The sequence below is a fragment of the Bombus bifarius genome, unplaced genomic scaffold (genome assembly GCF_011952205.1).
Source record: "Bombus bifarius isolate JDL3187 unplaced genomic scaffold, Bbif_JDL3187 scf7180000008028, whole genome shotgun sequence".
Lineage (NCBI taxonomy): Eukaryota > Metazoa > Arthropoda > Insecta > Hymenoptera > Apidae > Bombus > Bombus bifarius.
In genome coordinates, this window is record NW_022884400.1 from 524,713 (window position 1) to 540,907 (window position 16,195).

Below are 16,195 nucleotides of genomic sequence, written 5' to 3' on the forward strand. Positions count from 1 at the left end.
GAGCGTGTAATTTCTATTTGTAATTTGTAAATTACACTCCGGGCTCGATAACCATTGTAGCCAATAACAATTCTTTTATCTTGAAACAATAAAATCCCTAGAAATGTAGCTTTAATATCAGGTCAAATATACATTAAAATCTGTTGTGCGATAGAGTACATTTGGAAAAAATGGAAACAATACGAATATATTATTCCTTAACAAAATAAGTTGAACATGTACAATAAAAATGCAATGTTTACATTGAATGAGACTGCACTTGGACGTAATGAAATTCGTGGATTACCATTATTCATGAAAATGTGGAATAAGTTTTTAGCAAAAGAAAAAAAAGGGAACAATTGTTACAATGGAAAGCGTGCTTAAACTACTGAAACACCAGGATTGGTCGTAATCTGTGTTGTGCGTGACGTTTTTAGACGTTGCACGTCTATACTTGAAAAACTAATAATAAACATATACATCGTGTATCTTGTTTCTCGAAATCGATCGTTTCCTTGAAAAAGCGTAGTTAAAGTTTTAACATAGGGAGAAATAAATTAAAATTGAACAACGAATACAGCAAATAAGAACTGTTGGTTGGGATGTCCGATTTTAGTTTGTGACGTCATGCGCAAAACAGTTCATGCCTCATTCCCTCCGTATATCTATCCAGCTGTCCGTGGTTTGGCAGTCCGGTGAACGATATTTTCTCAGGGTGATTACTACGTAGGTTTTATGTTGGTGGCCATTCCCACGAACGACAGGTGGAAATTCAAGGTGTTAAAATATCGATAGACGATCAAGTGCCAATCGGAAACCTGTTAAGTAAAACTGATTTTGAACAACCTATAACGGTATTATACGGGTAGGGTGGCCTTCGGACTGACAAAAGGTAAAGACGTACGCAGCAGAAACAACTGGCGTTTTCTCGTATATGTGACGAAGTTACACGAAGTAAACCGTCGTGTAGGACTTGGTTGTTTCTTTTATCAGAGAAGCAGCGTTAACGTGAGCTATTGACGGCATTGTAACGTTCTGGAATATTTATCCGTATCAACGATTTGGGAGCGACGAGCCCACTCGTGAGGGATGTCTACCCCTGCAAGAAGGAGACTAATGAGAGACTTTAAGAGGTATCTCAGATAATTCTCAGGATTACTATGTCATCGTTTTCTGTGTCATGCAGCGCCATTGTAAATCATATTTATATTTGTATTTTGTTTCCCCCGTAACCTTTCTATATGCTTTGGATCATTGTAGATTTTTTCAAGACTCCTCAGGTTACACGACGTTCGAACGTCATTGTGGCCCGCCTTAACAAGTTATTATTAGGAGTTTATAATCATTTATTACGTTTCATTTTCACTCTTCGCCCTGATTTCTCCAAGATCGATGATAACTTAGAAAATCGTGTTTATTTCATATTCGAATGTTTAGAAAATTACGCACGACTCATGGTCTATGGTTTTGTTCATATTGCCACATTCCCTATTGATTCTTATAAATATTCATTTAATTCGTGATAATTTCTTTTTGGAATTTTTATTGTTTATGAATTGATTATTCGGTAAATAAAATAATATCCTAAAGAATAAATGACATTTTGTAATTGCATTTAAACAGTTTTTATGTGATTCTTGTTATTTATTTTTGTCATGAGCAGTTCTTTCTTTTATTTACTTCTCAATGCAACAAGGAACAGATATATATGTAAATGCTTGAAATTTTTCATTGTATATATATAGTATGTTATTAAAGATTGTTTTATATAAAAGGCATTGGCATGACATTGAGACCTTTAAAAAATCTAAATTTGTATTCTTTATATTAAATAATTTCTTGAATAAAACTATTAAAGGTTCTAATAAAAATAACTTTTACTCTAATGTTCTACAATTTTTATTCTTTAGCATACAAAACAATTATTTTTGTATCTATACATGTAGTCTTATATATTATATATAACTTAATATCTTTATGAATAGACTACAAGAAGACCCACCCACTGGAGTATCGGGAGCACCTACGGACAATAATATTATGATATGGAATGCAGTTATCTTTGGGTAAGAATATTCATATATATAAGCATTTTTCAGAATAATTCAAATTTATGGTAACTTACAATAACATATATCTTTATACTTTATTATATTTTCAGACCTCATGATACTCCATTTGAAGATGGTACTTTCAAACTTACAATAGAATTTACAGAAGAATATCCAAACAAGCCACCGACAGTGAGATTCATCAGTAAGATGTTCCACCCTAATGTGTATGCTGATGGAGGCATATGTTTGGACATATTACAGAATCGTTGGAGCCCTACTTATGATGTATCTGCTATTCTAACATCTATACAGGTATTGAAAGCATTTAATGGCACAAAACAAGTTTGAGACTAAAAATGCCTCAAATACATGTAGCTACCATTATTAATTTTATATGTATTCTATTTGTTCTCATCAATTGAAATGTTACTATAAAAACACATATTGCATGTTAAATTTCATATGATGCAATAACATAACAGTATGCATAAGGCAGTTGAAAAATAGGTATCTGTTTTGATAAGTAACCGAGAAATGTTAATTTAATCTTTTTTTAAAATATATTTTATTTTTAATTCCATAATATAAAATTAAGTTTCGATACAAAAACTGCAAATATGTTTTGCATGACAGTTACTAAATGTTTCAGATACTTCAAACAATCAGATGCTTACTGTATTATATTTATCATTAAAATAGATTGTTTTACCCTTTTTCTTTTATTTTATAGAAAATCTATCAATGCCTGCTAAAATTTCATGTATTTAGATCCGTATTTTTTTCTATCAATTTTCGTATAAAAACTCGAAAGATTCGTAAGTTTTTGTCTTAACAGCGGTTGCAATTCAGCAAAGTCTGATTCATTCAAGTTGAAAGTTATTTGCATTTAACGTTAGTGTAAAATTTATGCTTATAATTTGTTTAACATACCACAAGTGTACTTCTAATCACCAATACTAAGTAAGAGTATCATCTACTTATAATTATAGCCATGCATCATTAAAAAGAAACTTTCGTGTAATGAGTATGACTTATGTGGTTGCAGTCGCTGTTAAGTGACCCGAACCCGAATTCGCCTGCCAACTCAATGGCAGCACAACTGTACAAAGAGAATCGACGTGAATACGAGAAGCGAGTGAAGGCTTGTGTGGAGCAGAGTTTTACGGATTAGTCGCAGGCATTATCACAATGCTGTTGCAGCATCACCCAACCATCTACAGCTATCAAATACTGTGGAGAATGTGCAGCCTTATCAAGAAGCTAACGCTATAAATTAGCATGTTTCTTCCTAAAGCTCTATTGAACTATTACAATGTGCAACATTAGACCGAATTTTTACAATGTTGAATAATAAATTATTATAAAATTGTATATTTATTTATTTCGATATTTGATAACAAATCGATTATTTCAATATTTGATTGAAATTAGTGATATTAAAAAGAGTAGAAGACAATTTGGCGGTTTTTGTCTCTGTAGTACTAAGCAAAGTCTTTCACAAGGATAGAACTATATCTCAATTAAATTGCAGTACTTCATATAGTACATAAATTCACTTATACATATATACACACATGTAAGTGTGTATATATTTATATATATACACATACACTATACATAATAAATACATAACTTTACTTTATAGTTTTATGGTTTTCTTTAAATTTTTGTGCTGTTTATGTTTAGAATAAACTTATGTTATATAATAACAAAGTCTATAAAATATTTGTTACAGTCCCTTTTGGATGAACCAAATCCAAATTCTCCAGCAAATTCATTAGCTGCACAATTATATCAAGAAAATAAGCGGGAATATGAGAAGAGAGTAGCTACTGTTGTTGAACAATCTTGGTTGAATTTTCAAGAAAGTCACACAGAAGATGTCCGCTGACATTAAGTATGGTTCATTCAGTGTTTTTCATGAAGTTTATTTGATGCACCTAATTTTAATTTTTTAGAAATTCATGACCTGATATTTTTTTTTTTTTTGTGCTATCAAAACAAGACATTAAATCCTCCACTGTTCTACAGAATTCTTTTATGTATCCAAGTTAAAAGTGTCATCTAGTTTTATAAGATAGGAATAAAGGAAGATTTATTTAGTATTGATTGTGTTTCAAACATTTAAAAAATGTAGAGCACTGGAGTGATATGGAAAAGTACTGTGCATTATGTGATGTTTATCTATAAACTTAAATAAAATGTGTATCCCATTTTGCTCATCATAATTAGGGTCTAGAAGCCCACACAACAAAATTATAGAAATAAAAATATATAAGTTTATATATGTATAATATATATATATATATATATATATATATAATATATATATATATATATATATGTATATATATTATATATAATTACCAGTTTTGTAAGATTAATTTACATTGTAACTAACAGTTATACATAAATATAAGATCATCGTAAAATAATTTCAGAACAAATAAATTAAATTACTAATATATCCTAAGAAAGATGAAAAATAACTTTTGTTTTAATTATTATTACGAATGTATAAATAATATAGTATAGCGTTAAAACCGGTAATCAATCTAAACGATAACTATTAATAATTACTTGTAATTTCCTAATAAAGTTGAAACATTATTCATAACAATATGTATTAGTCTCCTACCACCAATAGCAGAAGGGGAGAGGTAAAAAAGATCAAACATAATTAAAAATTATTAAATTTAATAAAAACATTAAAATTGTTTTTTTATAAACACGTCCAATAAAAAAATTTTTTCTATAGTTATATAAAGCATGTAAACTGTTTCTGCAAAACAACTTGCTTTGCTATATATTCGAGCTTCTACTCAGCTATGAAAAATTATAGCTTATTAAATATGTTATATATTATGTATCAAAGAGAATTCATGCTTTAAAAACATCATATGTACATCAGGGAGAATTCATATGTACAAAGTAAATTATCGTCAGTAAAGAGAATGACATATAAAACGATATTGTACATATAATTCTTGTCTAGAGATTCTATAATCTTCATTTATACATGTAAATTTTATAAATCATAGTAACCATAAGAATTTATGTTACTTATATGTATAAATATACACTTTGCAAATAATACAACAAAATTTTATAAGTGTAGCTTAATACATAGTGAATTAATGGTAGTTAACAATAAAATTTTATGTATCATAATATGAATCGATTAAAAAAGATATTGATCTTAAGTTATTTTATTTATGACACAATTAATTTATATTACAAAAGTTACTTTCTGTCTTTTAATACTGCTATTGTAATTTGAACGTGAAATATATATTTTAGATATTTACCATTCTGTATTTACGTAGATATTTACATCTGTATGGTATTTATATACTAACATATATTGCTTAATGTGTGTAGAAGCTCACTAAGCTTTCTACTTTGAACAAGTATGAAGCAATTTTAAAACATACTTTACAGCACTCAAAATTTCTATTTTACTCTAATTATTTACTGTTGTTACAGTATTTACAATAGCAGATATTGTACAAATATAATTTATCTGCTGCTGTAAGTAAGTAAATTATTGATAGATCCATTTCATTGGTTGCCACAAGTCGCTCTGTTTAATAAGATTTTAAAAAGCACTTAATATTACAAGGTATATCTTAAAAGCTGTCTTTAATTTGAATTAAGTCTTCCAATGTATTTATATTGTTCACTAACCTTCTCCTGCTACGATTTCTCTTCTTTTTCTTTATTATACCTTTCTAATTCTTTTAAAAATTGTGCTTTGGGTTTCATAACATTTGGCCTGTCCCCTCTACATTTTGGACAGAACCATTTGCCTTTGGGCTTGGTACTTAATGAAACACACGAAAAATGGAACCATTCTATAGGGCATAAATCATTGTCACATAATATCATTTCTCCATATGATATTTGATCACACAGACAATACGTTGGTTCGTCTGGGTCAATTGCAAGATCATCTTCTAGTGGTGGTGGAGTATCTTCACGATGCTGATTTTGCTGATTACCTTGTCTAGATTTCCTTTTCTTCTTTTTGCCTGTATTAGTAGTAGTTGTCTTCTTTTGATTACCATTACTTGCATTTGACAAAGAATTAGAACGTGTTTCTGTCATCACAATCATGTCCATAGTATTGGAAGATTCAACCATTGTGTCTGTTCTTGTTCTCCTGGCTCTTTTTGGTTGTCTTTCTGTGTTGTTTGCATTAGCAGAAGAGTTAGAATTTATATTAGCATTTGTTTCACGAACTGATTCGTTACTTTCTTGCTCCTTTCCAAAATCTGTATACAATTTAAAATACACGGAATATAAAAAATTATGCTTGGTAAATATATTCTTTCAGAAAATAAACAAAATCAATGGAAGGAGAATCATACCAAGATTACGGTAATCTAAGTCTAGCTGCCTAGATTTATTTTCAATGAGATCTTGAACTTGTTGAACTATTTGTAATTTCTCATCTCCTATTTCTTGTGCTGCAATTAATGCTTGTTGAACTCTTAAAAGTGCTCTTCTTTTAACTGCTAAATCTGTATCATTCTTTAATGCTTCTTGTTGTTGGTCTACCTCTCGCAAATATGCTAGGTTAAATCAGAATATAATTATTATATAAAAGTATAACATAAAATATATGTATGAAAATTAAATTACTTTACACTATCTTGAATAATGTAATATGGTAAAATACAAAATAATAGATTCATATTCAAATTCAATGTTTACTTTATACAGAAATGTAAATATTTTGTCATTCAGTTTTCTATTATTTCTATCATATTATCTGAAGTACATTCATATAATATACTTTATCTAAATGTTTACGAATGTTTCAAGTTATAAAAATGAAATCTTTGTAGTGAAAACGTATCCGCGTGTACGCTACAGAAATTTATTAAAAGTTGTTATTTCTAATTACTTTGACAAGTGGCATCCAGCTCACGTAGCCGGGATACATGTCTCTGTAAATCATTTGGCAAGTTTTCCACACAGTCTAAATAATTCTCGATATACGTTGCAGAATATAATGCTTCGACAACAGCTTGATTTAACATCTTTGCTCTCTTACAAATTTCCCTCGGTAGTTAAAAGACATAAAAACAATCTATTTAATGACAAACTCTTAACTGTCACTGTATTAGATTTTCGAACTTGTCGCACCATTTATACAGATATCTATTATCACTTAATTTATAATTACACCAATCAAGATCGATCAAATTGTACAGAACATAAGCAACTGTTACAAGACTCTTTTTTTGATACTCCATCTGTATTTATGACAAGGATCAAACATGGCTGCCGGTTTCTAAGTGAGTTCCACAAGTTTATATTTCAAAATACGACACAAAACCATCATACATAAATGCCAGCTATTTTACTCCAAAAAATTCCTATAAATATATTCCTCGATACACAACATTATGTATAATATATGTACTGTAAAATGCATATATAACATTTCAAGTAACAATTTACTATAAAAAATTGACAAGACTAGAATCTCAAAAATTTCAAGATTACAAGACGTTTTTCAATCAAAACAATTAAATGTTTTAATTGTTATATGCTATTTAGAAATATTCTTTTTTATGTATATTTCTAAACGTAAGTAGTGGTTATAAAGTTTGGTGATAAATCGAGTTCAGTCATCGTTAAAGTTACTATTTGTATTATTTTATATTATATGGATAATTCTTAATTGTATTCATCATAAAAAAATATTTCTTAAAGTATTGTATTTTTGTATGCGTTAAGGAGGTATTTAATTATAGATTATTTTCTCATGGTAAAGAATTTGTAATGTAGACGTTCATTTGACTAGCTATTCTGACGTCAAAATTTGTAGTAAGACCTACCAATCCCGTATCACAATCCTATTTGATTTCGTTCGGTAGAAGAAAGAGTCGTGTTTGGGTTCTCGTGTACCGCAAAAACTGTCTGACACGGTTGATATTCGGGGAACATTTTCGTTTACTCGTTTGAAAGATATTTCAAAATCACGAGGATGACATCGACGGGAACTTTCCAAGGGTTTAGCGACGAGAAGAAGAAATCCAGCAAGTAAGTGACATGCTTATATTTATGGTTTATTATCTGCAGAAATATCGGATGAGAGTCGTATTGTCCTTCTGCCAGTGATGTATCGTCTATTTATTTTAAACTGCAACAGAGAAAAGCAACGGTTTTCATAGTAAAAATTCATCTTTTACATTAGTAATTACTACCAAAGACATTGACAAAATGTTCGATCATTTTTAACAGTTTAAATTTTATTATTTAATAGATTTTTTTATTATCTATGTACTTTTAAAGATTACATTTAGAAGAAACAAGGATATTTATTTATTCGATGAAATTATAAAAATAATTGAATGTGGCGTCTTGTTGGTTACTGACTTTTTTGTTATGCACGGTGCGTCAGTTTGAACCGGTCATAACCGGACAATCCATGAACCTTTTTTCGTACTGGTGATGTTTTGATGAAATCGAAATTTACGAAAATTAAAAACATATCTTTTTGTTGTTCAATTGTTAATCATATTTCAAGAGAGTTTAGTAAGTTACTTGCTATTATCAGTGAAACTAATGCGATAAAATTACATATGAAATATGTATGTGTTATCTGAAGCCACATCCGTTGCGTTTAATATTACTTTAATTTGAACATTTGCTTTTTTTTTTATTGCATTACTATTAAAAATATAGTTGTGATCCTCATTTCTTTTTAATGTTATGTAAAATATTACTTGAAAAATATCAAAATGTTTAATCTTTTTATTACATGAATATATGTAACTTTCTTAAAATAATGATATCATAATCTTCAATTGATTACTGTTGCGAGGATATGTCCAATTATTTATAGATACAATGCGATATACATATGTATGTGTTTTAACTGTTGCATCTGATAATTACGGAGTCGGTAATAGCTTAAATAGAATAGAGTAGTGGGTACTAAGATGTGGCAATAGATTGCGCTCGCTGCATCATTCATGATGCGAATTTCAAAAAGCTAAAATCCAATATTTCATAAAATTATTTTTTTAAATAAAAGATTATTTATACGAGTATTCATTTGTTGAAAATATCGCAAGGAAATTTTTCAGATGCATCGATGTGATCAATAATAACGATAAATATAATTGGTACTGCATATTGAAATTGATATGTGAATTTGAATGTGTAATCGTCGGTGTATTTCGAAATTAAATATGACAACGCTAAATTTTGATATAGGATTATGATACTTTTTTACTAAATAAATATTCGTACAATGAATATTATTATTTTGATTCCACTTGGTATATTTATGAATTGCTATAATTAAGAAAGCAGTATATCTTATATAATCTTCTTTTATTTTGAAAGGTCTCGGTGAGTAAGTTTTCCCTAACAAGTATCATGTTTCAAGTCCGGCATTTTCATGAAAAAAATCAGCGGTTTACCGCGGATAACGGCTAAATATTGCAAGGCATGTGTCGAATAAAGGGGTGCTTGTTTATCGGTAGAGCTAAAAAAGTGCATATAGAGTATAAAATGTACGGTTGAATGTTTTTCGAACGAAAGTGTGTTGGCGGCAACGCATTTTCGACAGAATGACCCGTCGTCATTTAGGCTTACCATAATTTATAATTACGTCGAGAGTTTAGTAAGTTTACCTCTGCATGATGCTTGAGTGAATGTTTGGAAAGTCAATAGCCGATGATTCGAAGTTATGAGATATCGATTATTGCTTGGAGCAGTGATTTTCAATCTTTAAGCTAAAAGAAATCTGTGCCTCTGATTAATTACTTGCATTATATTTAAGTATTGCTTGTTTTAAAAATTTGTACGGCACATTGGTTTCGCAAAAATCGCTGGTCTAGAGTTAGTTTAATAGTGGCAAGCGATCCAATGTCGCATTGTCAAAAAATAGATTGTTTAAAGGATGTGGCCACGGAATGGTGAAAGCGATGTCATTTTGGTAGGGGGACTGTGCACTTCTTCAGAACCTTGCGAGAGACAAATTATATAGAAAAATCTCTAACAAGCGGATATTTTATGTCTGTTACGATACATGGACTGGCTTTAATATGAACCCATAATAATTTCTACGATATAAGACATAAACAGATTAAAATTGCCGGATGCCTGTAATGATAGTAACGGAAAACGACGCTTTCGTAAGCAGAAGCTTAATATTTCTTTCTCATATATATAACCCCATATGAATGAATGTTTTCCTTTTTTAGAATTTATTATTTTCCAAATACAATTACTGTATGAGAAACGCTCGTGAATAGTGTCTTTCTTTTGTCGCAAATATTTTCTCGGAACGCATGCGAATAATACGCACACTTTTGAAATACGAGTCACGCTGTTTCAGGCTGACTCACCGGGCGTCGCGTCGTGTAGTTCTTAGCGTGCTGCATAGAGGCGTGTACATTTAGGCTCGGAGCTTCATAATTGCACGGATACGATATTGTATCCACCTTCTGTTCTGTCTTTTTCTGTTTGTTTCTGTCTTTCTCGTATCTTCGCAACGTCCATTTTTATGTCCCCTCGCTAATATGCAGACAGTATGGGACACGATAGGAAAAAAGGATACTCAGAATTGCACGATTACATGAGATTTTTATTTTTTCTTTTCGTTAATTTTATTTCGTTGTTTTATATTCCATTGTCTTAATTTTAGGCGTATTTTAGTTATGAGTAGAGTATCACAATTTTTGTTCTTCCATATTCTCTTATAATGCAATTGTAAAAGAATAATCCTGGTATCTAAAATGGTCCCAGATTAGAAACGATCGAATTGTCAATCATTTTGAAAACGTATGAATATTAACCAATCACCTTGAATGTCCAATAAAATATAAGTGGCATCGAATTCAGTGTTTCCATTTACAGTCAAGCGACGCAAGGTATTCTTGCAATGAAGAAAATCCGTAAGGAGCCCGATTCAAAGGATAAATATAACCGTTGTCGCTGGCTAGACCGAAGGAGATAGTCGAAGGGAGTTGTCTCTGTAGATCGTTGCGTCCGTGACTGTGCTTAAGGACATGCCCCTCGAGGCTGTTCGTCGCAGTCTTGCAAGGCGTCGAATAAACCGGCTTAAGGCCTCGTGCACACGTGCACGAGGATCATTTCTCCCTACGCAAGTTCGCGGCTGCGACGCCGTGTTGTCGATCTCTCTACCGTCAGTGGATTTCACGATTGTGCAGAACACGGCACGCTTCCTTTCCTGCTTCTCGACTTTTTGGAGGTGGCGCCTCCTCGTGTAGCCTGCGTTAGTTTCCCTCCGCTTTTCTGTCTGTCGATCTTTCTCCCTCGTGCTTGGTAGTGCGTGCACGCGACAAGGAAAGAAACGGAAGAGGAACCCAAGCCGTGTGCGCCGTGACCCAGCCTGATTGACCCACGTCGTAGACACGTTCGAACGTGCATAACCGGCACGAATTGTCGCGTCGTGACATCGAAACCGCGTGGTCGTGTGATATACCACTTGGAATCTGTAAACCAAGCTTGTTTTATCCGTGATATAGAAAAACAAAATGTGGGCTGGCCAAGACGACACGCAGCGTTTCAAAACCAGGTTCGTGCCACAAACTATCTACTTTTCCATTTTGTGAATTTCCTTCTTGTGTTTTTTCATCGATCGAACTCTAACGTGTAGTACTCTCCTTTACTTTATACGTTTTGACAGCGTATAACCTCGAGAATGCCTTTCTCCTTGGTTGCTGCTCGATCGAGCGACAAGTTCGACGACCTTCTGTATAACGATCGAAATTGCAGTTCCGCAAAATGCGATAAAGTCGTTTAGATTATAATGAATTGATGTGTTAGAGTTGGAGCGCGAATTGAACGGCTGGCGCGTTGCGTGTCCCCGCCTGTTGCTTTTCTTGCATGCGCGCTCTCTCTTTCTCTTTCTCTCACTCTGTTTTACCGATCGAATGCATCTTTGTTGAATTTCATCTACGTTCATTTTCACAGTCGTGCATCTTTGTGGTGGACCAACGGTTCGACAAAACTATTATTCGGCACATCTGCCCGATGTTTTGTGTTCCGGGGTACGGATACCTGCTTCCGTGATTTCGATCGACATATGTTTCGTACGTTTCGAATAGAACAAACGGCTACCGTTTACCTTTTCGTGTCATGCTAACACGCTGTTATGGCGGTTTAATTGCATTGGTCGAAGTTTAATCCATTTATACGCGTTGGGAATTATTTTCATTAAAATGACGCGTATGAGCAATGTGGAAATATAGTTAGGGTTCTAGATAGTGCTATCGTTTATACAGACAATTTTAGGAAACAAGAAATGAACATTTATTAAATGTTCATTTAATAAAATGGATCCAATATGGCCGCCACCCTTATTTGTAAGGGTTGTTACGAAAGAAATAGCTTCTTCTATTTAATACGTTTTTAATACGTTAATCCGCATTCATTACTGCATATAAAAATAAATATTCTCAAATCTTCTAATTATTCAACAATTTTATTACTCGTAATTTCTCAATCAAGATCGTTCTCATGGAAGCTTTTTTCGATTACCATGAAAGATCGTGACAAACGAGATTTCCTGGCGGGACAAATTTCGATGTTAATCGGGCAGCGACTCAAGGAGAACAGGAATTTCGAAGCCTGCAATCTAGTTTCTATTTCTGCGAGACGTTCGCGAGGAACAAGAACGTTAGACGCACCGTTTCTAGGCACGAAACAGTACAAAGGTTAATGCCAGTGTAATGAGAGCAACGAGTTACAGGGCAAACGTACACCTCCCTCCCGCCTCCCTTATATAAGCTCGCAGAGTCACGCGAGTTTCAAGTTCAGAATTTCAAATTTCTCGCTCCAAGAGTCGTAGAGGACGATTTCTTTTTTAAACTATCTTGAAGATGGTGTAGAGGAGGAAGAAAAATAAATAGAGGAAGTAATGGAGGACTATAGCGCATGCAGTGCAGAGTTCTTACGTTTCCATGAATGTGTGAATCATTGCGATCGATGGGAAAGCAAATACAATAATATACTGGGTACATTTATATTGCATTCATATCAGACTTGTATCAGTAATGGTGGGAATACTTTGAAATAGAGATGTAGATATAGTGTAAACGTCACGTTTCGTACCTCTGAGTTTTATTTTATAAGTATTTTATTTATTTATGGATTTTTTGTTGCATGACATTCTAATTTTATTTTTGTTTATAGAACACAATATGAAAAATTTTATGTAGAAAAGCTTGTATCACTCTGAGTATCAAATAATCAATACCATTGAGAATATTAATACTAGAATAGCTACTCTTTAACTTATATTTAAATATACTATAATGTAGGTGATTATAATTAAAATGGTATGATATGAAATAATCATATTTCAAGATAGAGAACACTATGTGCAGTATTAATCATTTAGAACGCATGTAACTTGTTTTATATGAGAGATAATATACTTCAGAAAATTCATTATTATTCTGTACAATAGTTGACAAATGTCTTGATAATCGCTAGATGATACGCAGATTCTATGTATGAGCTATTTAAATCATATATCGCTATATGTATTTGAAAGTTGTTCAGTTTTTTCTCTCTTTCTTTTTCGTGTTCCATGATTGTATTGTAATACAATTATTCGTACATTGTATAAAGAGGTACTAGAGGCGAGGTGACTGTGACACGGTTCACTTTGTCGTGTGGGTAGAACTCGTTTTTAAACAAGACCCCATGCCGTACATTCATGTGACCGGATTTCACTGAATATCATATCGAACATTCGTGAATAAGTCTCGCGCTGTGTGCAGCTTGTGCACGTATCTGCTGGTTTTATGCGTGTCTGATCCTACAGAGAGGAGTGTCTATCGCGTAAACAGCTCGCATGATCGCGACTGCTCTCGAAACAGAGAATGTTTCAAAAATTCTTTTATCGTAATTTTGTTTGACCAGTTTTTAGCAGAGTTCCATAATTCTTACAAATCGATGCAAGTCAGGACTGAAAGTAAAATTTAGGGGGAATTTATAGTTTCTAAATATCGGAGCAACCAAGAAATGAAAGTAAAATTTTGTTTCAAAAGAAATCGATAGGTGACTTTATACCAAAGATTGTTACTTATGGTTTCATACGCGATTCTGTTCCAATAGTTTCGTGGATTATTGCACTAATTTTGATAAAGGATACTTTGCTCATACTGTCGCTCTTCAAAATTTCTTCCATAGATATAAAAACATACAATTATTTTGATGTAAAGCTTTCAGTGAGATGTTACAGCTTTTTGATGAAACTAGAATAGATCAGAATTGTAAGTAAAGTCTAAGGAACTCCAGCATTCGCTCTAAAAGGGATTTATAAGTGAATACTTCAAAAATTCTGAAAATCCAAAGATTATTCGTATTTTAATCAATCGTAGATGGAAAAATTTCATGACACGAATCTGTTGCAAAAATGTCGTAATCCAAAGACACCATTATATCGTTCTATCATATCGTTTTCTTTCAAAACTTCCTACAGCCATAATTAATATTTCTTTTAAATACTAAATCAATAATTAGTTTTATATGAATGTTCCACTTTTTCTCTAGCTTAATACGAACTTCCTAGTCTGACTAATCTTTATCTACCAATCTGAATCCGCTAATCTCAAGCTACATTTAATACTCCCACAGTAATCTCGCGCTTGACAGATAGAGATACGGTCTCGCAGACATCGACGCGTAAATCAAGCGTCATTGCACACCGGTGTATATCTTCTCGTTACCGACATTCATCCGTGTCTCGATGGATTGAACGCAGGCGACTTATTTACTCTGGCGCGAAAGACACCGAGGCTGGTCGTTAAGTCCGTTAACGAGTCAGACCCGACTATTTCACCGCGCTATCGGACGTCGACCCTTCTGTGCCTTGCTCGTTTTTCGATTCGCCAATTTTTCCCCCGCTTTCCTTCGCTCTCTCTCTCTCTCTCTCTCTTTCTCTGTCTCTTCTTCAATCTCTCTGTTTCCCTTTCGTCTAATTGCTGTCAATTTTCTAGGGAAGGGCCACTCGAACCGGCCGACGGTCATTCGAGATAATAAGTCACCATTCTTGTGGTGACTCGCGTGGGCGTTTCGCGCGACCATTCTCGTTCTTTCTTGTCTAGACGGCGAAAGATCGTCTTATCTCGTGGTCGTTGCTTCAAGGCACACAAGGAATTCCGCGTTGATCTTCGAACTCAACCCCAACGTTCTCGTACTTTATTCGTCAAGATCGTGGAGAGCACAGGACGTTGATAATGAAGAGATATTCCGAGAGCGGTACACGCCGATAGGATCTATGTCGCGCTCTGCGGCAATCGACGGAGTCGTAGAAGGAATTGTCGAGCGGAGACATCGTTTTAATGGATGTAGAAATTGTCGTGTGTGCCGAGGGGAGTATAATTTATGGCAAAACCCCGCGGCTTCATAACACTAGCTAAGAAACCGGGGCTTCTGCTCGTTTGTTTTGAAGATGCGCTCGTGGGATATCTTAGATGAGAATTGGATGAGGCGCAGAGCTTGCAGCGTAATTGATAGCAGCTTCCGAATATCAGATTTCAAGGAATCGACGTTGATGTTTGCCACTTAGAAATGTCGAATTTTCGAGTCTCTAAACGTTCGAAATTTCGAATTTTCCGATTCTCAAAGACCAGACTGTCGTATTATCAGAATCTGAAATTCCAAGCTCTCAAAATTTCAGATCTTCGAATTTTCAGAACTTCAGGATTCAAATCTTGGAATTACAAAATTGTCCTATCTCAGAATCTCGATTCCCAAATTAAAGCTTCCGATTTTTCAATCCTCAAACTCTCAAAGTCTAAGCATTAAAGTCTTCAAAACATTCGAAACCGTAATTACGGAACCGTAAAATTGTTCTAATTCCAAATAATTCTCTGCTCAAACTTTCGATATCTAGTTACAAAACTTGCCTTGCAATTTGCAAAGTAAACCTAGCGCTCGTATAGCAGGCCATCCACATGTTTAATTTTCCAATTACTCTCATCAGCCGAATTCCCATGACAGCGAGACTTCTCCGAAACGTTAATGCACTTTCCCCACGAATTGTGGCGATCTGCACGTATACACCATTACGTGCGTGTCTTACCGATCGCATGAACGCGCGCACGCGGCAGATGAATGAAAACGATTTCCATTCATTTCCATGATTTTTCATTATA

General features: G+C 33.3%; 3 protein-coding genes across 9 annotated transcripts in view; 2 read left to right on the forward strand and 1 right to left on the reverse strand.

Annotated features, from left to right (window-relative positions):
- The first annotated feature begins 371 nt into the window (after positions 1-371).
- On the forward strand, positions 372-4,253 carry LOC117207378 (ubiquitin-conjugating enzyme E2-17 kDa). 5 transcript variants are annotated; one of them, XM_033447546.1, is made up of 5 exons: positions 372-874; positions 953-1,117; positions 1,970-2,048; positions 2,144-2,348; positions 3,772-4,253. In XM_033447546.1, exons 2-5 carry the CDS (start codon positions 1,072-1,074, stop codon positions 3,925-3,927), a joined length of 486 nt encoding a protein of 161 aa, XP_033303437.1. In that variant the 5' UTR covers positions 372-874; positions 953-1,071; the 3' UTR covers positions 3,928-4,253. The 5 variants fall into 5 exon arrangements, with proteins under 5 accessions (XP_033303437.1, XP_033303439.1, XP_033303436.1 ...); XM_033447548.1 differs by having other exon boundaries at positions 976-1,117; XM_033447550.1 differs by lacking the exon at positions 3,772-4,253 and adding an exon at positions 3,082-3,749 and having other exon boundaries at positions 380-874; positions 976-1,117.
- A 958-nt stretch (positions 4,254-5,211) lies between these two features.
- On the reverse strand, positions 5,212-7,445 carry LOC117207373 (inhibitor of growth protein 1). The gene is made up of 3 exons (XM_033447536.1): positions 6,946-7,445; positions 6,407-6,610; positions 5,212-6,310 (listed from the first exon to the last, which is right to left on the reverse strand). Exons 1-3 carry the CDS (start codon positions 7,079-7,081, stop codon positions 5,733-5,735), a joined length of 918 nt encoding a protein of 305 aa, XP_033303427.1. The 5' UTR covers positions 7,082-7,445; the 3' UTR covers positions 5,212-5,732.
- A 445-nt stretch (positions 7,446-7,890) lies between these two features.
- The window catches only part of LOC117207374 (microtubule-associated protein Jupiter), an 86,863-nt gene continuing 78,558 nt past the window's right edge, over positions 7,891-16,195 (forward strand). For 2 of the 3 annotated variants that reach the window (XM_033447538.1, XM_033447543.1), the window contains exon 1: positions 7,891-8,090. In XM_033447538.1, the coding sequence (XP_033303429.1) occupies positions 8,035-8,090 (56 nt within the window). In that variant the 5' untranslated portion in view covers positions 7,891-8,034. Of the gene's footprint in view, positions 8,091-11,292; positions 11,602-16,195 lie in introns of those variants that run through there. The other variant, XM_033447539.1, reaches the window with a different exon arrangement.